Source organism: Octopus bimaculoides, chromosome 13 (genome assembly GCF_001194135.2).
Source record: "Octopus bimaculoides isolate UCB-OBI-ISO-001 chromosome 13, ASM119413v2, whole genome shotgun sequence".
Classification (NCBI taxonomy): Eukaryota; Metazoa; Mollusca; class Cephalopoda; order Octopoda; family Octopodidae; genus Octopus; species Octopus bimaculoides.
The window spans coordinates 146,107-167,930 of record NC_068993.1 but is presented as its reverse complement, the minus strand read 5'-3'; the positions used below and the strand labels follow the sequence as shown (position 1 = coordinate 167,930).

General features: G+C 34.6%; 1 protein-coding gene across 2 annotated transcripts in view; it reads right to left on the bottom strand.

Annotated features, from left to right (window-relative positions):
- The window catches only part of LOC106882837 (receptor-type tyrosine-protein phosphatase T), a 94,693-nt gene that overhangs the window by 20,422 nt on the left and 52,447 nt on the right, over positions 1–21,824 (bottom strand). Inside the window, exons 9-18 of one of the 2 annotated variants that reach the window (XM_052972275.1) lie at positions 21,286–21,423; positions 19,881–20,018; positions 15,927–16,064; positions 14,207–14,309; positions 12,802–12,935; positions 12,167–12,229; positions 3,915–4,072; positions 2,873–2,960; positions 2,699–2,772; positions 1,727–1,861 (exon numbers count right to left, since the gene is read on the bottom strand). In XM_052972275.1, coding sequence (XP_052828235.1) covers positions 1,727–1,861; positions 2,699–2,772; positions 2,873–2,960; positions 3,915–4,072; positions 12,167–12,229; positions 12,802–12,935; positions 14,207–14,309; positions 15,927–16,064; positions 19,881–20,018; positions 21,286–21,423 — 1,169 coding nt within the window. The remainder of the gene's footprint in view (positions 1–1,726; positions 1,862–2,698; positions 2,773–2,872; positions 2,961–3,914; positions 4,073–12,166; positions 12,230–12,801; positions 12,936–14,206; positions 14,310–15,926; positions 16,065–19,880; positions 20,019–21,285; positions 21,424–21,824) is intronic. The other variant, XM_052972276.1, reaches the window with a different exon arrangement.

Genomic DNA, 21,824 nt, shown 5'->3' with positions numbered 1-21,824 from the left:
ACGTAACTTCTTTCTCTTTCTCAAAATAAAATCTCACTTGAAAGGAACAAAATTTCAGGATTTCAAGGAAACCAAGAGAATGCCATGAAGCAGCTGCTTGCAATCCCCCCAAAAAGGAGTTCCAGGAATGCTTCTATCAATGGGAACAATGCTGGATAACATGTGTGGCTTCAGAAAAAGATCACTTAGATGGAGATTAAATGCGGAATTGATCTGTATTGTAGTTTTCTTTTTATAACCACCAATTCTGATTCTTCTTTTGATCAGACCTTGTACACCTAGGTGAGAACTGATCCAATTGAGAATTACAGGTCCTTCTGCATGATAGTTCAATCGATTTCTAAGACAGGTACAAGTTCTCAAGTTAGGGGAAGAACGTAGTCGATTGACATGGACCCCAGTACTTGATTGATTATGTATTAACTCTGGTGGAATTTGAACACGGAACCTACAGAAATGTTACTAAATACCACAAAACATACATTCAACACTCAACCAATTCTGCCAATCAACCGAGTCCTGCCAATATTAATGAAGAGAAAAGGTGGTCAGCTGGCAGAATCAGTAGCATGCTGGGCAAAAAGCTTAGTGGCATTTCGTCTGTCTTTATGTTCTGAGTTCAAACTCTACTGAGATTGGTTTTGCCTTTCATCCTTTAGGGGTTGAACACTGGGGTCAATCTATTCAACTTACTCACTCCCACTGGAACTGGTGGCCTTGTACCCAAATTTGAAATTAATATAAATGAAGAGAGAGAGAGAACAAGAAATAAATGCCAAGAGTAAAAAATAAAACTCACAAAGCATCATTGCATGTCTCATTGTAAATCTATTGACTTCCTCCTAACAGCTTTGCACAGAAATAGTTGCTGAAGAGTTTAAATAAACTGGAGAATTGATGTAAATAAAATAATTTCCTTCTGGTTCCTAATTACATACCAACAAACATCAGACAGTTTGATCTCCCAGTTTCAACAGTTAAACATTATGAATATGATAAAACATGACAACAAAGAATGATCAAAATGTAATTACTTTATGAAACTTTATGCAAAGATAAGATTCTGACTTTCTGGTCTATTAAATGCAGCTATAAAGTGAGTATTTACAACTTCTTGATGATCAGAGACCATGTTGACTCAAAGGTGTTATATTGGTAGAATTGTCAGAGTGGTGGACAAAATGCCTTGCAGTACTTAACTGAGATTCTTCAAGGCTTGAATTCAAATTACATTCTGAGTGAAAAACTTTGCCTTTAATTTATTTGGTATTGACAATTTATTGTATCTCAGTTAAATACTGAGGTTAATTTAACATTCCTATAGAACATGGTAAATGTGAATTCAATTATAATACAAGAAAAAAGACAAACAGTTTAGATATAAACATTGTAAATAGCACTTTAAAGATGAGGATAACAGTCTAGTGAATTTACATATTTAGTGAAGGCCAGAAATAACCAAGACATAGAATTTCTGTGATGAGAGCAAGTCTTCAAATTAAATATCTTCGGAATCAATACTCTACTAATGCTTCTTTTAGCAACCAAACTCAAAAGCAAAGCTAGTTGGGGTTCAAATTCAGAATGTAAATAAATACTACAAGGTATGTTGTCCTCCATTTTGCAAATTCTAGCAATCCTGCAAAATTAAAACCTCACTAACTCATTTTTATCTAAATTCACCCCAAACATTTCAGTGAATACAAAATTGCTGTCATTTACTTACTTTGCCTGTTTCAATCAAATTAGTTAACATGACTAACTTGGTGCAATTTACTTGCCACAACATTTGCCAAAAGTCCGCTATGATTGCTGAAGTGGGTCCTTGAGAAGCAATATATTTCTTTGGTTTATTAAAACCCTATAAAGAATGAAAACATAACATTACATACTGGAATTAACCTTTGGTAAATATTGGCATACTTATATAATTTCAATTAAACACAACTCTAACAGTATACAGGAGAGGTACACATTGTTAAATAAGAGTTATAAGTAAATCAAAAATCTGGCAAGGGCATCATTCAAAAGTAAATAAATCATAAATATTGGGATAATGGATCAAAGTTCTAATTAAAATTGGTAAAAAGCAATATGGTGAAAGGTAGTAGCCTCATAACCCACACTTCAGACTCACTCACACCCTCTCTTTCTCTGCTTTGTCCCTCACTCTCATGCCAACCACACACACCACTCTTTCACTTTAAAACCTTCATTATTGTACTTACTGAAAACCCAATTTACACACACACACACACACACACATTATTTCTCACTCTCTCTCTCTCTCTCTCTCTCTCTCTCTCTCTCTCTCTCTCTCTCTCTCTCTCTCTCTCTCTCCCTCTTACTTTCTCTCTCATTCAGCAGGCAAAAGGCAATGGACAAAATTGGTTTTTTTAGTCTCCCTGTCACCAAACTTTTCAACAAATTTTCCAGCAGGCTAATTCTTGCTACTGTAGACCATCAGTTTCCTGGAATTTTAGAATTTGTCATAACTTAGCTTTGATAAGCTTAGTTCAAAATATTATTTCCAATTCCCAGTTAATTGGTTTATGAAACAGAGAATACGAACTCTTAACAGATTTATTTTAACACTTCTTACATCCATATGACCATCCCTCCTAAATTAAAATGCTAATGCAAAACTAGAAGTATCTATAAAAGATGAAAAAAAAAAACTAAAAAAAAAACTACTTACATCGATGTAATTAGCATTGATATAATCTGAATCACTATCCTTGCATTTCTCCAAAATCACTCGTGAATGATCATCTATAAAACAATATTTATGCATATTATACAAGTGAAAGCTTAAAAGTGACACAATAGAATCAAAATCAATATTTTATAGTTTACAGCTTCATCTACTTACATGCCACAATATTTTTATATCTATTTTTGGCCTTATTTTCTTGCAGATTGGCAGCTTTGCAGGTTGCTTCAGTATTCTGGGATAATCTCTGAAAATAAATTTACAAAAAAAAGAAAGAAAGATTTATTTTTGATTTTAGAATTTTGAAATGTTTTAATCACAAATTCAGTCTTGTAATTTCAGAATCTCCATTTACATTCTAATCTTTGGCACCCTTTTACTTTTAAAAGATAGGGTTTTAAAAATTCTTGATTTTTTTTTTTTTCATTTCATACAGAAATGTTTCCTTGCTAACTTTTTAAAACCAACTGCCAGTTACACAAAATATTTACATTTACTGAAATTATATGATGCAATTACTAAAAGCATATGCTACAATTACACTTGTGTTTAAATCATACTGCTTGAAGGCATGTTTGAAAAGTAGAAAACACATCTTTACAATATGCACACACTCTGAGTGTGTGTGTGTGTGTGTGTGTGTGTGTGTGTGCTAAGTAAAATGTTCCACCACCCACTGCCTGGTGAGAGAGAGAGTAGTTGGCATACAGTTATAAGCTTGCTTTTAAAGCCATACTGTAAACAAAGAACCCTCACCAAAGTAATAAATTCTAAGAAAGGAATTCTATATTAAAAGTTTTGATTTCTGTACCATTAACATCAAGAACAGGCTACTTTTAATACGTGACTGGCAAAGAACAGATAGATATGTACATGTTTCTATAACATCATTCTTTATTTCACACAAACATAAGTAAACACTATTGTAAATGGTCAAATGATGTTGTAGAGGCTTTGGTACTATGAAAGCTAAATGGTATGGGAGGTATTGTGGTGGATAAAATGGAAAATTTTTAATAGTTAAAGCAATATAATTAAAAGAAAAGAGTTATAAATAGGAAGTTAGATTGTGTCTGAAATTCTGGGCACATAGCCTACTGGCAGGCAATTTCAAATATCTTCTACACAATTATTTCAATATATTTACCTCAACAGAAATTCCCCCAAAAGACAAAAAAAGAATTTTGAAAATGATACTCACCCTGTATTCAGCACCAAAACCCCCTTCAAAATTTCGTTTATTTTGTATATATGACTGAAGTTCATCAACTGGGATGGAATCAGGAATAATGATATCATTTTCTCCAACATTCATATAAATAATTTCATCCTCACACTGGATATCAGCATTGCTGCCATCTAGTGGACAGGGGAGAATACCATTTTAAAATTCACAAAAAATTGCTTGCTTATTTGTTTGTTTTCTTAATTACAAGACAGACATTTAATAAATTATTTTAGGAATTTAAGATCAAAACAATATTTCAGATTAAAAATATGAATTGTGTTAAATTTTAAATTACATTCTAATAACAAACATTGAACTGTAAGTTAAAACTAGTTATTTGAAAGGATGTTTCGCACACACACATCAAAGAAAATAGGTAAAAGTCCCAACTGCTGTTATGTAACATGGTATGATAACAGTAATATATTGCAATTACTGGTTAAAGTATGAGGACCTCAGAGTTAGAGCAGAGATATTTACTGATAGCCATCAGCCACATGTAACAGAAAGCTGTAATGAAATGGAGATTAATACCTCAAGACTAACTACATGGCCAAAGATGAAAGTGTCAGATACTTTTCAGCTCATCTGGTGTCAATGAGGTTTTCTTACTGGTTACTCAAAGATAACCACTCTCTACCCTGGCTGTCGTATCTGGTCATTTAACTGAGCTTTCCAGATGAAACTATCTGCTCTCAGAATACGCTTACCCTCATCCCTCAGAATTACTGAAGCTTCATGGCTACACCACAAATATATAAGAGGAATCAGATGTAATGTGCGAAAGAGAAGGCTGTGCTGGTTTGGCCATGTGGTGCATATGGATGAGGGCAGATGCATAAAGAAATGCTGATCACATCAAGTGGATGGAACTTATGGAAGAGGGAAACCTAGGAAGACATGTGATGAAATATTGAAGGCTGATCTCAAGATGTTGAGTCTTATGGACAAAGGACTAAAAAGATTGGAGTCTTGCTGTGCTCAAAGAGCCCCCACCTATTTACAGTGAAAATAACATCCTAAAACCACTCAGATATGCTTATATGTGTGAAGTCCTCTCCTCTCTCCTCTTTCTTCTCTCTCTCTCTAAGATGTCAAGCATTTCTCTCCATCAATGGTACTACTCAGCTGCTATACTCACTTCAGTGTAGTATCAGCACATATTCCATTCCATCCCCTCTCTCATAGAACAGAATGGAATAAGTGGAGTAAGAGTACATAAGAAGACAGAAGGTGTCACTGGAGAAGTCACAGATGTGTGATGAAAGATTTCCAGACAATGGACAAGAGTTAGAATAAGAACAGTAATAAATGAGTGAAGAATGACTATATATAGTGTGAGTGTGTTTATTTGTCAAAAACAAAAAAAAGCTGAGAGAGAGAGAGAGAGAGAGAGAGAGAGAGAGAGAGAGAGAGAGAGAGAGAGAGAGAGAGAGAGAGAAAGAGAGAGAGAGAGAGAGAGAGAGAGAGAGAGAGAGGTTTATGTGCCTTTGGCCATTTGAATCTGACAAGTTACCTATACAGCTAAGCAGTTTATAGGTGCAAAACTAATGGTCACTATCTGACCAGCCATAAAAAAACAATCTTCTGAATATATATACACACATATATTCATGAATGGATGTGTGTGTATTTATAATTATATATATGTATATTATCATCATCATCATCATTTTAATATCCACTTTTCTTTGCTCACACGAGTCAGATGGAATTTGTTTATGTGGATTTCTCTGCAGCTGGATGCCCTTCCTGTTATCAACTATCACTAGTTCTAAGTAAGGTAATATTTTGCCATGACTAGACAAGTTTCCCAGAAAATTGAAAACGAAGGACACAGATTGCACAGCAATAACATTTAATTACCCCTATCAAATGATATCACATGATGCCAAGACATGGAGATAGTAATGCTCACACCCTACACACACATATTCATATATATATACATAAATATACATATATTCATATATATGTATATACATATAGATACATTTTCTGCATTTCTTATTAATGTATGTACATCTACCTGTCTGTTTATCTTATCAATTTATACATACACTCACATAAACATGTGTATACATACACACGCACATACATACATGCACACACATATATATATTGAAAAACCATGCACAACGGGACATGAAAATTAACAAAATATCTTTGAACAAGAAAAACAGAAAATAAACCAACACAAATATGGAAATTCCTTTCATCAGCCATGGCCTTCTACCACATGTAGTGATCATGTGATGGTATATTCAAAATAAAGAGTGTCCCAATACCCTAAGATGTAGAGACAAACTTATCAGGGCATCAGAGATATGCTAAAGTGCCAGTCATAAAAGGTGTTTTGAAAATTCTGTTTCTCCACAAACATGGACAGGTTTTGAAGATTGAGGAGACGAAATATTTTGGGGTCCAAATCTAGTAATTGTTGTATTTCTGTTCAAGGGCTTTCATGTAATTCTGAACCAATAATAATAATAATAATGATTTCAAATTTTGGCACAAAGCCAGCTGTTTTGGGGAGGGGCTTAGTTGATTAAAATGACCCCAGTACATGACTGGTACTTATTTTATTGACCCTGAAAGGATGAAAGGCAAAGTTGACCTTAGCAGAATTTGAACTCAGAATGTAAAGACGGAGGAAATGCTTGCTAAGCATCTTGCCCAGCATGCTAATGATTCTGCCAGCTCACTGCCTTAGTAGTAGTAGTAGTAATAATAATAATTATAATTATAATAATAATACTAATACTTTCAAATTTTTGGCACAGGGCCAGCAATTTTAAAGGGAGAGTGTTAGTTAATATGATTGATACCATTATTTGACTAGTGCTTCATTTTATTGACTATGGAGGGATGAAAGGCAAAGAATTATAACAACAACAACAACAACACTACAACAACAACAACAACAACGATAAAAAGATCATCAACAACAGTTATTTCTAATTTAGGGCCAAGATCAGCAATTTTGAGGGAGAAGCTAGATAATTACATTGGTCCCAGCACTTGAATGGTACTTTATTTATTGACCTTGAAGGGAAGTAAGGCAAAAGGTGAGATTTGAACTCAGAATGTATTGAGCCACAAGAAATATTGCTGAGCATTTTTTTCTTGTATGGTAAAGAGTCTTCCAGCTCAATGCCTTCATAATAATAATAATAATAATAATAGCGATTTCAAATGTTGGCACAAGGCCAGAAAGTTCGGGGAAGTGGGCAAGTTGATTATATGTACTCCACTGGTACTTTGTTTATCAACCCTGAAAGGATGAAAGGCAAAGGTGAGCTTGGTGGAAATTGAACAAAATGCTACAAAGCTAATGATTCTGCCAGTTTGCCACCTCTTTAGAGTAATAATGATAGCACTTACACATGTACATGAGCATATGTATACATATATATATATACATACATATACACAAACTATTATATATATATATATATATATATATATAATAAAAATAAATCATATGCATAACAAAGACTTCCATACTCTTCCTAAACTCTTTAATATTCAGATTCGGTTGAATGCAACACTCATTTATTCACAATGTTATGAATTCATTAATCATTACCTCATAGTTTCGAAATTTTGATGATGTGATTGCTTCTTTTAAGAATGACAATGTAGGGTAAGTGTGAGAGGCTGAATCTGGTTAGTTTGAATATAAAATGGGTAGAATATTTGGGGGTGGATATGGCTTGTTTAAACGCTGATGGGTTAATACATTCCCACATCTTCAAATGTGAATATGCTCACCACAGGAGAACAATTTCTCTTTTCCAGACTTGATTCATTAGCATAAAGGGACTCTGAAATACCTGGTGCTTTGATATCATTGTGTCTCATCAGCCACAGACACTCCAGACTGATGAATTTAACATGAGTTAATGGTTCTTGTTTATAATTTCAACACAGTTATCATTTGCCGATGTATGCTGATATCTGCCAATCAATAATAAGTCATCATATGCATGTATATATCTCAAAGTAACAGGTGAACAAGTGCCCAGTACACCCTGTAAAGTGTTTGGCATTAGAAAGTGGGGTGTCCAGCCATAAAAATTAATCCAAAGTCGACCCATTTGGTTTCTGTTGAATCATCGAATCCATACTAGCACAGAACATTTACTGTTAAATTATTATGAAAATGATGAACATATATCAATGTTCACATACATATGTGCTTATATAAGCAAAGAGCATACTTTTGGTTGTCTTTATGCCTCATTTATGCCAATAACATTTGTTAAGTCACTCTCTGTTAGTCTGTTTTGTTTTAGCTATTCCAGATTTTTATGTGTTTTTGTATGACGTCTGATTGGAATGACTTATGAGAGAGGTGACCTCTGACCGTGTTATTTTCTGAGAGTGGTGACCTCTGATACATGATCATTAGCTATGATGATCTGTGATTGTTGTAACTTTTGAAAGTGGTGAGGTCATTGCAATACATGTACATGGCTGAATGAGGAATTGAACCAGGTTTGGTTTCATTAGATCAGTCTGTTGTAGCAGTGTAATGGAAGACCACACTCTATTGTGGTGATGTGACCAAACAGAAGCCAACCTGACTTCACAGTGCTACAGCTGTGTTTTGGAGATTTTGTTTGGTCAATAAATCTTCATGAGACAACAGTTTCTATGAAAGAAATTCAAACTTTTCATTTCGTCCTTCATCCTTTTCTCCCCAAATATTCTGCACAGGGAGCCAAATCACAGGCGACAGAAATTTATTTCACGATGGAATCATGATGGGTCTTTGGAAGTGAGGTGCTTCATGAACATCATGAAGAGAGCGGATGATGTTGACATTGGTGATGAGAGCAATGCTGATGAGGAAAGTGATGGTCAAATCAATGATGATGATGATGATGAAGAGGATGATAATGATGATGACAGCAATACTAAGGAAAATAATGATGATGATGATGATGATGATGATGATGATGACAAAAAATATTTAGGATGATGATGATGATGATCAGCTTGAACACTCCCAACCCACATATCCCAAATGAAGTCCCTTTTCTCTGGGAACTAAAATGTAACATAAAAAAAAAGAAAAAAAAAAAGGGGGAGAAATCAAGTAGAAAAACCTTACCAATTTCCAACGTGATGTTTAACTGTAGTTACCAATTTGGAAATTCCAGTGTCATCAAGAAAGAAATTAGAAATAACCAAATGAAGAGCTTACTTTCAGAACCAGATCTATGCATCAGAATGACTTTTGAGTAATTGTTTAAAACAACAATTTGAATTATATCTGATTTTGATTGGAAAACTAAGATTCGCCTCCTGTCTTATATATGGCACCTATCCCAGTTTGACTGAAAAAACATTTCACATGCATGAAACCAGCAGCTTGCAGCAGACTGTGTTTTGATGGTTATCATGAAATCAACCAAATATGCACTTATACCGGTTTTGAAAGTAAGCTCCTCAAATGTGCAGTATGGTAATTAATGTTTCCTCCTATAACAGTCATATTCTGATTACTTTAGACATAACTTCAACGTTTACTGAAAGACCTCCAATGGTTATACATGAATATAGGAGAATAACAGACTCCATATTACAGATCTAGCTAACATCCAGTAAAATTACTAAATATTATTTCAAACTTTTCTCTCCCATCAAACACTGCTCTTTGTTAAATTACTTCATTAAATTTTTTTTTTAAAATCCCCTCGTTTTATGTTGTTTTGCCCATTATGATGATTCATTTTTGTCATCAGCATTTAAATGCTGAAGATCTGCAGTCCTTGTATTATTGCTGCTATTGTGCAATGAAAAGCATTTCCTATGTTATCTCATTCCTTTTATTCTTTGACAGAAATTGTTCAAAAGGATTCAAGTTGTGAACCCTTTAAATGGATGTTCTCAGATGATGAAAATAAAGAAATCAAGGAACATAAGAATAGTATGTCGAAACTTCTCATTTTGATACTTAATTATGCACTTAAAATGGGCCAGGAACTCTTAAAAAAGCTGAAATTGGGAGCAATACTTTGTAAAATTTTAAAAGAGGTGGAACCTGAAGCACTTTTAAATGCAGACATCTTGGAGAGCCTGAAAAAAATTACTCCACAACAAACTCTCAACTCTACTTAAGATGTGGTCAATCAAAATCTTTGATCGACAGGCAAAAAAAAGATATTGGAAGAACTTGCTTGATTAGCAATAATATCCATAGAAGAATAAGTTCTTATTTAAAATGGTAAAATTGGACTCCCACTGGATTTATGATTACAAATATTTTATTCTAGATTTTGGATTATACTATTTCAGAGAGATTAGCTCATGACTGAACTACATCTAAATTACTGAAACTATCATAAATTTAATCCTTTAACCAGTTTGATACCAACATGTTTCAGCCCGTTTCAGCTTCTATGATAAAAGAATTATTCATTTGAGTGTGTTCCTATTTAAATGAAAACTTTCTGTGGTAATCTAAGGTAAGAACTCTTTCATAAATTATGTTCTAAATACCAACTTGATATAGAAATGAATGTGAAAAGTTTATCATTTTTCTAAACCCCTGAAAATTTTTCTCAGTTTTCAAGTAATGGAATTGCACAAACAATATATTTCATTACAAATGTCATTGTGAAAGCTGCAGAGGGAAATTTGAATGTTGACAGAGCAGGGTGGGAAATCACAATGATAAAAGTGGTAAATGCATCTGAAAGAATATGCAGTGCTAACTACAAAGAAAGCTACTTATCTTTTTTCTAAGTTATGTCCAATATGGACTGGGATGAAAGAAATTCAATGAAAACAGTTTAGTTTTATATATTAAAGCCAGATCTGGGAAATAGCTTTGCAAGTCAACGTTACATGTTACAGAATCCCCAAACTTGAATGGTTCTTTTGAAACTCAAACAGACATTGTTTAGGTAAATGAACAGAAAACCTCCAAGACAAAACATCATCATCGTCATCAACAGAATCTAAGTCAACATCAGCTGCAAAGAATTCCCTGTGTAAAGCCAAACTATCATCAATCGTCATCTCAAAACTATTATTGCAATCCATTGAAATCAATCAATAAATCATTAAAATCACCAAAAAAACTGTCAAAATGAAGCCAAAATATATTTGAAAGCTAAGAAGTTCCATACAAAACAAAATAACAAAGTTTTAGCACTGATTTATTTGATTCAAACAGATTGAATTCTTTTGGAGATATGGAAGGTAGTGGCACATTAACAATGGCAAACCCTTTCTCTTGCAGAAGAAGAAATAAAGGGATTCTCCCCTCTCCGTTAATAGCCTCCTTTTTCTAACATCAAATCAAAAATGGTAACAATAAAAGTATCTAGTGGAACTGTTAAGGTTTAAAAATTCATTTAGTAAAATTTAACCTTTCATTTCCACTTTTTTCTCCATGTAGTCTTCATAAACCACAATTGTTCACTTTATTATAAAAGGCTTAAGCACCAACATGCCTCTATAAAGGTTTTATAAAGCTGTTGTTGTGTGTTTATGTTTAGTATCCGTTTTCCATGGTTCCATGGGTTGGATGATTATTGTTTTGGGAGTAAATCCAAGAGGATTCCTCAATAAGTTCAATTGCCATAAGGAATGGTAAAAGTCAATACTTTGAATTATAAATTGAAATTCTGGCTATTTTTATTCATCACAGCAGCTAAACTTATTGACATTAAACAAACTCTTCAGGATTTGCTATTTTCCTTGTTGCCAATGAAATTTTCTCAGATTCTGACCGTTAATCTATCGTTTTTTGTTGCTGGATAACATAGAGTAAAGAATGAAATCAGGAACAATGGAGCAAGCAGAGCTTCCTCATAATTTGGATTCACAGTTTTGATTATGGCATATGACTTTTTTGTGAGAGGAGGGGAATGTAGTCAATAATATAGACCGCTGTACTTGACTGGATCTTCATTTTATCTACCCTGGAAGAATAAAAGGGAATATGGACCCTAGTATGATAAAAGGGAGATACAAAATACCACATGGCATTTTATGTTCTCTCTTCTACTAATTCATTCTGCCAACCTATCCCACTCCCACTTCCCTCATAATCTTACTGTAGTAATGAAAAAGATGGAAAATTGGAACCTGCTTCAATTTTACTGAATGAATAAACTAAATAATAATGATTACAATAATAAAACTGATCCAGTTATTAACATTTACAAACTGATCTCTTGTAAATATGTGAGAAAACCAAACCATACCTAGAACCTCCATAATTCCAAATTGTAAACGCAAACCATGGTTTGATGAAGATTGCAGGGATGCTATAAAAGAGCGAAAAAAAAAAAAAGGCGGAAAGAAAAATTGAAAAAGGCATCCCAATGAATGTTAATCTGAAAAAATGTAACAATGAGATGGAAATCGAGATGAACTTATAAACAAGAAATCTATAAAGGAAATGTGTTTCTAAAGTAAATAACCAAAAGACATTAAGTAAATTATAGAACATGGTTATGTAGAAAACATTAATGAAATTTCTTTTCCACAGGAAGGGAGAAATGATTTGCTGGTAGATTCTTCTAAAGTGAAGAGAAATTGACAAGTATTTGGTGGGTTTACAGTTCTGAGTTTGATTTCTACCAAAAAATATCTGAAATAGTAATCAACCAATAAAGAAATGAGTTATGTCTGGTTATGAATATCCTCATTAAAGGCAACACCAAAGTAAAAGAAAGAAACAAAGGTGAAGGTAGTTGAGTAAAAAAACCTGAATGAATTATTTCTTAAACTCTTTCTGATTGAAATGTTTTTGTGTTTCTGAATGAACAAATATTAAAGTAAAATCAAATTTGTAGAATAAGAAGGAAAAGGTGGACATGAAGAAGGTTGAAATGACCTGTTAATCTCAGTCCTCCATTTGTTTGATCCGACATCAAATGATCTGATTCCTCAGCATGTTCAACTGTACCCATAGCAAATGCTTGTTCTGCAAGAAGTTTTGGAGGTTGTGTCTTTGGACTACGAAAATATCTGGTGAAAAAAAAAAAAAAAGAAAACAATAAAAGGTAAATATATTTATTCCCTTGCATCGTTCCAAAATTTAACTCAAAAGGTGATATCAAAAAGTTCCTGGACTAATTCAATAAAAAAAATAACTCATTTACCTAAATTTTAACATCATCTCCTTTGAAATAGTCACCTTGCAAAGCAATACACCAGTGCCTGCATTTCTGCCACTCTTGGAATCTGGCCTGGAAGCCATTTTCTGAAAGTGACCTCCTGCAATTCATTCTGGATCTTGACAATGGTGTTAAAATGGCAACCTTTGAGCTGCCTTTTCACTTGGGGAAGAGATGGAAGTCCACAGGCACTAAATTTGGCGAATAGTATGGGTGTGGAAGTGGTACAATGTTGTTTTCGACAGGAAGAGTTCAGTGACAGGGTGCCCTGTCATCATGAAGAATCCGATTCTTTGCACTCCACAAATTTGGTCGCTTTTTGCTGAATGTCCTCTCTCAAATGCTTCAAAACATTGAAATAGAACTCTCGATGGACAGTTTGGCCCTGGGGGTGGGGTGAATTCTCAATGCACAAAATACTTGGAAAAAAAACGATGTGCATGCTTTTGATTGAGCTGCAGCTCTGTTGAGCCTTCTTCGGTTGTGGAGATGAAGGGCTCTCTCTCATTAGGACGACTGCTGCTTTGTCTCAAGGTCGTACCCATAGACCCAACTCTCAACATGAAGGAAGGGTCATCATCATCAGCAGCAGCATGCTGACAGAGATCTTCACTGACCTTTGACATGATGTTCTTCCTGCACGGTGGTCAGCAGGTGAGAGACAAACTTGGCAGAGATAGGCTGCATGTTCACCCTGAATGGACCCACACAACAGACCAGCAACATCAACAATGTTGTTGATTGTTGTCCAATAATCCTTATGCACAAGCTAATAAATTTTTTCCATCTTTCCAGGGGTCACACTCATGGCATATCTTCCAGATTGCTCATTGTCTTACAAAAATCTATAGCAAACAAAACAATTATAGCACCAAACTGTAACTATAGGAGTATAGCAACAAAACTGAGTAAAGCCACAACAGAAAACTATACTAGCAAATATAAATCCTGAATTTAAGGTTAAAATGGACAGTAAGTAGGTGCATCTATACCTCTATGAGAACTATTTACTTTGAGAGAAATAAATAACATTAGAATGTGTTAAGTAGATTTAAACAGTCATTCATTTAGCAATTATTGTTTCTAGATATGCAAAGTTGAAAAAATATTCCAAGATTTTACCGGAAGCACAAAACACATAATATGAGGATGATGATATTTGCCACAAGGGCTGCTGTTAAGATGTGAAACATGTCAAGCTGGGATTGTTCTCCACTCTGAATAACTGAAAATAGAGAAAATAGAAAAAAAATCATAAGAAAAATGATAATAATGTACAACATGGAAAATTAAAGTTTTCTTTTAATTAAAAGAAATTAAAACTTTCTTTTAATTAGGTACACTAATCAACATTTAAGCATATCACTCTGGCCACAAAGAAATAAATATCATGAAAATAAAGTAATATTTAAAAAGTAAATTTAAAAACAAAGTGAATTGTTATACTTTTATAAAAATGGTATGGCAATAAAAACCCCTTATTGATCATTTTTGTCAATAAGGGATTTCAGTAATTCTCTTATTGACAATCCTCAGATGGAAAAGATAAAAACAAATGTAACCCTACAATACAACAAACAAACAAAAAAAAAAAAACATGCCATAGTTCTCGAGCTGTTTCCTCTTAAGGTGGAGAAGTAGGGGCTTGACCTGGAGAGACTCCTTCATCTCCAAGCTATGCACTCTGTCTAGTAATGTTACTCCAGGTGTTCTGTGGAAGAACCACATTTCGGTTGCTTGTGTTCATGATCAAATGACTCTTTTGGACATTAACCACAGAGCAGGATAGACAAAGAAACCAGACAAAACAGAGTGAGTCTGGCTCTTTTACCAGTCTCTTCACTTTTGAGGACCAAATTCTGGAGCTGGTGTGTTACTGTTTCAACACCCCCCCCCCCCCTGCAGTTCCAGAATCCAATTCAGGCCTCCTGCTTCCTATCAATCATGAATACATCCAGAAACATTAACTTTTTCCCTTATTTCAGTGATGTTCCACTAACACGAAGAATGCACTGGGAAGACTTGATTGGAGGACCAATGCTTTTGCAACACTAATTCTCATCCCTGCCTTGCAGTGCTTGGCTGCAAACCCATTCAATGCATGCTGGATGGAGATGATGTTTTGATGAGCCAAGCAGCACCATGTCATCTGCAAATATCAGTTGACCAATCCTACACCCACCAATTGTGATACCACTTCTTCAATGGCTACAATCCAGTTCATACAAATTATGAAAAGGAGAGGTGACAACACAAACCCTTGTCAAAGTCCAACACCCATATTGAAAGGTTTTGTTTTAGTTCAATTAACCTGAGCACATACATTTGAGCATTTGTATAGGGACTTTATAACAACCAGGAATTGCTCATTAATTTCAAACACCACAAAAACCTTCCACAGCATGACCCACAGCACACAATGATATGCCTTTTTGAGGTCTATGAAGTCTTGGCAATATTCTCATGATTTCTTGAAGACCTGGAGTGAATATCTGGTAGGCCCTGCTGTGTCCAGGTTAGAAGCCACACTATTCTTCAGCTAGCTTTGGCTCAACAATTTCTCTACATCTCTTTTTCCAGATACTTAGTGTAGACTTCACCAAGGAGGGAGACTCAACCAGGAAATTCATCTATAATTAGACCAGTCTCTTGACTTTTTAAAAATTGGGATAATCACCTTGCTTTCTTGTGATTCAAACCACCTGGCATACATGAACCAGCCAGAGAATACCTTCTCTATGGTATGGCTGGATTCTAAGAAAGTTTTTAGGACTGAAGAAAGACAAGGAAAAATTGAATATGTAACAATCAAATTTCTTGTAAATTCCTAAAATTTTCTTACCTTTTGAACAATGTGTTCCTGTATAACCTAGGATACATCCTTCTAAACAAGATCCATTGAAATGTTGGCATGTTTGGTTATAACAAGTGTGGTTACATTTCTTGGAACAATCTTGCCCAAAGTAGGTACGAGGACATGCTGTAAAATGGATAAAATACATAAAAAGAAAAGTGGTTCTTTAAAATTAAGCAGAAAACAATATTTTGCTTTGTGAGAATTTAAATTTCTGCTTAATTAAAAAGGAAATCCATCATGTTAACAAATGCTTTGGTAAGAACATAAGATAATTCTTTGATTAGGAGGAGACACCATTACACATTTCTATTTCCTAATGATTAAAATTCAGAATCCAAAGATATTAGTGCATAGGTGGAGTTTATAGAAATGTTCTGCAAATTTGGTCAATTGAGAAGTGAAGAATGTTTTAGGTTTTTACATTTTCTTGTTTTTTTTTCTTTCCTTTTTCTTTTTGGGAAGTAAAGAAAATAATAAATTTGATGTTATCCTATTTAGTACCCTCAAAATGACAAAACTAATTTCTCTCTTTTGATCTCAGACAAAGACTAATGTCCTAAAAAACATTTCATTCTATTTTTTGTACACCAGCAGAAAATAATCAAATTAGATGTGAAATTCACAGAAGCAGTCTTCCAACTGTCACCCATACTCACAGGTTATTTTGAAGATTTTGAAAATGTCATTGGGTTATTGATGCCTGTATTTTTACAGTCTACCCATGACATTGAAGATAGTTCGACTACTTCATAGAAGCAGCCCTACCACCTACAGCTAAGGTTATAGAAGTGCTGCAACATTTAGAGAAGAAACCAAGAAGTAGGATTTTAACTGAAAACATAAATAATTGTGAACTGAAGAGAACTGAAGTAATTAACCTTTTTGATAGCAAACTGCCTTTGAGTAACCTTGATTCTATGATAGAAACTTCCTGTGTTAGAGTCATTCATATTTATACTCTTCATTAAAATTTCCTGTTAATTTATGTTTCAAACACAAGTGCAATAACAAATTTCTATGACTAAATTCTTTGTTATTTTAAAAATCAACTGAAATAAAAGCAGGACATTTGAGCAGAAATATGGTAACAAAACTAGTCACTTGGATTACAAACTGACAGTTGGTCACATACACAGCAAACAAAATAAGTTAAACATTTTAACAGATAAGCTGAACACAGTTCAACAAGTAAATTAAACATGGTTTATTTACTGTAGTATGACGTCAGTGACTGGAAGGGCGAGTTGACCGGAAGAAGAAAAAGGGCAGAGGGAGCCTCGATCGGGATTCGTGCCCTCTTTTCGAACGGGGTTGTGGTCACGAGAAGACGTGCCAAGCGACGGTCTAGGTTTGGGAGAAGCAGCTGCTATTCCTAGTGTTCTTTGGGTCGGGGCAAGCTTCAAGAATTGGATACCGCAAGACAGACTCGCAGTCGACGACAGGAAAACCGAGGTAAGGCGATTACATCTACTTGCACGCATACACCACATTTACCTCGTCAATTTAATACCTAATCAGGCAGTTAAAACACAGTTAAGCAGCTTAATTGAACATAACAAAGCAGGTACACCAAGCACTGTTAAAGTGTTAAATTAATTGGTGTTGGAAGGAATGTTGTTAGTGTAAAATAATTAAAACTTGATGAAAGTGAAATTTCCCAAACATCTATTTATGTTAGCAATAAGAGATTTCTCTCAACACACAGAAGAATGCTGAAGTTAGTGGTAAAATATTTAAAGAATGAAATGTTACATATGATAACTTGAAATAATCAGGTAGTAGTGAAATAAGCCCAGAGACTAATCTTATTTATGGTTTTTGACAAGAATGGAAGATAACGCCAGAGATGTATTGGTCTTAATTATGATCTCATCACCAAAACATAACTCATCACATGGATCAAAGATCAAAATGGTGCTGAATAGATTGCTTAGTAAATGTACAGTAGTTGGTGTATGAAAAAAAAAAAGCTGTTTAGAGAAATATGGATGGCATCTAAGACATAGTTTACAACCATTAAATAGAGTAAACACTAATTGTTGTTTTGTATACAATTGGTATCTCAGAGTTATTTATTCATTAAACGATTAGATTGATTTTATACAAACTAATGCAAAATCTTGCAAAGTTATTAAATGATTCTTTCATTGCTACTTCAGTAAGTACAGCAAAGTGAATGCTTTGCTGATGAGGTGATTATAAGAATGAAAGACGTATGGTATTGTCCCACCAGCCATTGACAAATATTGTTTTCTCTTCTCTACTGCAAAAATATTTTTACTTAGCTTTTTAATGTCCTCTACATTGAAGATTTTAACATAAACTACTACTACTACTACTACTACTACTACTACTACTTCTTCTTCTTCTTCTTCTTCTTCTTCTTCTTCTTCTTCTTCTTCTTCTTCTTCTTCTTCTTCTTCTTATTATTATTATTATTATTATCATTATTATTATTATTATTATTATTATTATTATTATTATTCCTCCTCCACCGCCACCATCACTTAATGTCTACTTTCCATGCTCGCATGGGTCAGATGGTTTGACATGGAGACTCCAATTGTCTGTTGTGGCATGGTTTCTATGGCTGGATGCTCTTCCTAATGCCAACCACTTTGAGGAGTGTGTTGGGTGTTTTTTTATGTGCCACTGGCATGGATGCTTATTATGTAGCACCAGCACCTGAAAGGACATGTGGGAAAGACAGTAATTTAACTATCATATTTAATATTTCCTCCATTAAAAAACGAACACTAAAACCCAATATTAACACAAAAAAGCACCCAGTACCTATTGTAAATTGGTTGGTGTTAGGACGGATATCCAGCTGTAGAAACTCTGCCAAAGCAGACACTGGAGTATGATGCAGTCCTTGGATCTATCAGATCCTATCAAACCATCCAATCTATGTCAGCATGGCACATGGGCGAGGATGATGATGACTAATTATTATATTTAACATTCCCTACATTAAATATATTAACACTAACTTATCTATTGATTTCCACACGGATGGTATTCCTGAATTATTAAAGTAGAGAAGATTGTGTCAGAAGTGAGATGAATGCAAAAAGTCAGAAATGAATTGACTGTGATCTAGCAGAAATATTGAGTGGCCAATAAAGTGAACAGACATAAGTGGTTGTGTCTTATGCATGAAATGTCCTGCATGGACATGAAATATAGTTTGAATAATAGATGAAGGGTGAAAAGTAGTCAGTGTGTAAAGGATCTGCATGAGACAAAGTAAAGAAGATTGAAAGAGAGATATTAAAAGAGGGAAGAGAGTGAGAAAGAGGGAGAAAAGAGTAGGAGAGAGAGAGAAAATGTATCAAGGCAGACAGAGGACATGTGTTTTGTACTGTAGTGACGCCTTAATAGCAGACATTCCGGAAAGCTTATCCACGCATGCGCAGGGACTGGTTCCGGAAGGAATACAGGAAGAGTGTCGTGCGTATGCGTGGTCATTGGATATTCAAGCTTCACGCCCTTATTCATTCTCTTTTCTCGTCGGCCGGCGGAGAGCTCAGACATACAAGCAGTCTGTCTCCAACATTCCAACTCTGGAGACAGCTCTTTCCAACATTCCAACTCTGGAGCTAGACAAATAACCACTCAACATCATTGACGGCGTCTCAGCAACCAAAGGGCGAAGTGCTGCCTATTTCCTCTGTAAATAAATATTGTTGTGTTGATAGTTCAGAATCTGTGTTCCGTTGTTTCTTCAAGAAATTTAATGTACGGAAGCGGGTATACACCTAATGGTGTATAACCACTTTCCTAAAGTACTTTATTGAACCCTTGGTAGTAAAACAAATAACAAAAAGCTTCAAAGAGCCAATAAGGGGGTCGGATCAGGTTTGATATGGAGCTAAAAAACGACAATATTACAAAATAAAAGGAAATAAGGAAAAAAAAAAGGAGTAATTGACAAACCTGTGATGCAAAGTGGATTTAGATAGCCAGGTTCACAACCTTTATTACAAAACCCAGTGACATGGTGACATTTTCCATCTACGCAGTGTTCACTGCATACTGTCATGCATCCACTTCCATAAAATGGATGTTCACAAGCTGAAATTATAAAAAATATTTTACCTTTTATTATTCTGTTAGGTGGAGAGAATAAAGATATTTTCGAAATATTTCGAGGGTTAACTCTGATATCTTCCTTTTGCAGCCAGTTTCTTTGGATTATAATTTCCCATAACGAACCTTAGTTTCATGGTGCACATTTGTTCATGTGTGAAGTTGTGTGGCCAAGTAGTTAGAGGTGTTGCATCCGTGACTATGAGATTGTGCGTTTGATTCTCAGATTGGCAGTGCACTGTATTCTTGAGCAAAACACTTCATTTCACATTGCTCCAGTCCCCTCAGCTGTAAATGGGTCACCCGGCAACAGAGCAGTCTTCCGGTCAGGGGTGGGTACCATTTGAAAGCTAAAATGATGTGAAGCACATTGTAACCAGCAATGTGCTTCACACCATTTGATAGTCTAGTTGATATCACAATTTATTCATGTATTTGAAATTTGCCAGATAGAAAGGAATTAAATAATTAGTTAAATCATAATAAAACAAAAATGAGTGACAATCAATATGTTTTTTTGCTTTATTCAATGGAAAGAGTTTTCTGCTAACAAAAACAAACAAGGGTTTATTTCTTCTTTGTTTGATCAACTAATAACAGTAAAGAAATAAAAGATAATTTATTTTACATTTTAATTGGATTGATCAGTGATTGATCATCTGGTGTTTTATATTCCTGGACATATCCATGAAACCAGTCTGAATTCAAACTAGATTCAGATATGTAAACCAGCAAGAAATTAGCAAAACTCACAAATAAAACTTAAAACTCAATCAAATCTGTGACCACACATTGCACACTATCATTGTCAAATGATAATGGAATGCTAGTTCAAATCTAATCTGGGACCATATGAAGGAAAAAGCCAGAACAGGTTTCTTCCTGCAGAAGAGAAACAAGGCCTCATGCATTGGTACAAAAATGGATGGGAATAATGAGTGGAGAGCTGGAAAGTGAGATGAAGATGTCAGAGTTGGCCCTGAGGAGAGGAGAAGAGAAAGTGAGGTTGGGTAGAAGCAGCAAAAGTGTATAGTGAGGGATGGTATAAAATGGAATAGAAATATGAATATACTGAAGGATGAACAAGGGTGGGATGGTACTACTACTACTACTACTACTACTACTACTACTACTACTACTACTACTACTACTAGGATTCTTCCCTGTTAGGCAAGCTGGATTTTGATTTAAAATATTTAAGATTTATAAAGCAGTCTTGGATCATAATTGAAAATATTCTGAAAGAACTTACAGGTATCACATCGTTGACCCTGGTATCCAGGATTACAATATTTCGTGCAATGTCCATGGATATGATTACATTCCTGATCAACACAAAATTTACTGCAGTTGTTTAAACATCGGAAGCCATATTTGTTATTACTGCAGGCTGCAAGAGAGAAAATACAAAAATAAGAAGAAAAAAAATTGTTTTGTTAGAGAATAGTTATTTTATTTGACAATAATCATAACATCTTTTCTATACAAATTCCCTTTAATCTGATAGGAAACAATGTTACTATTTCTATTGTTGATCTCAAGAGTGGTGAAGTTTGTTTTTACAATTTTAGTGTGGAGAATAGAGAAATGTGGTGGTGGCGGTGGTGGTGGTAGTGTTGGTGATGGTGGTGATGACAATAATATCTTCAAACTTGTTTAATCCTAAAAAAAGTGTTAACGGTCAACATGACAAAAACCAATATGCTAGCACTAATAGAGAACATTTAAGCCTTGCTTCATATAAAGCAATGAAATTGTTTGGAACTGAATACTATGGACTGCCTGCCTGTA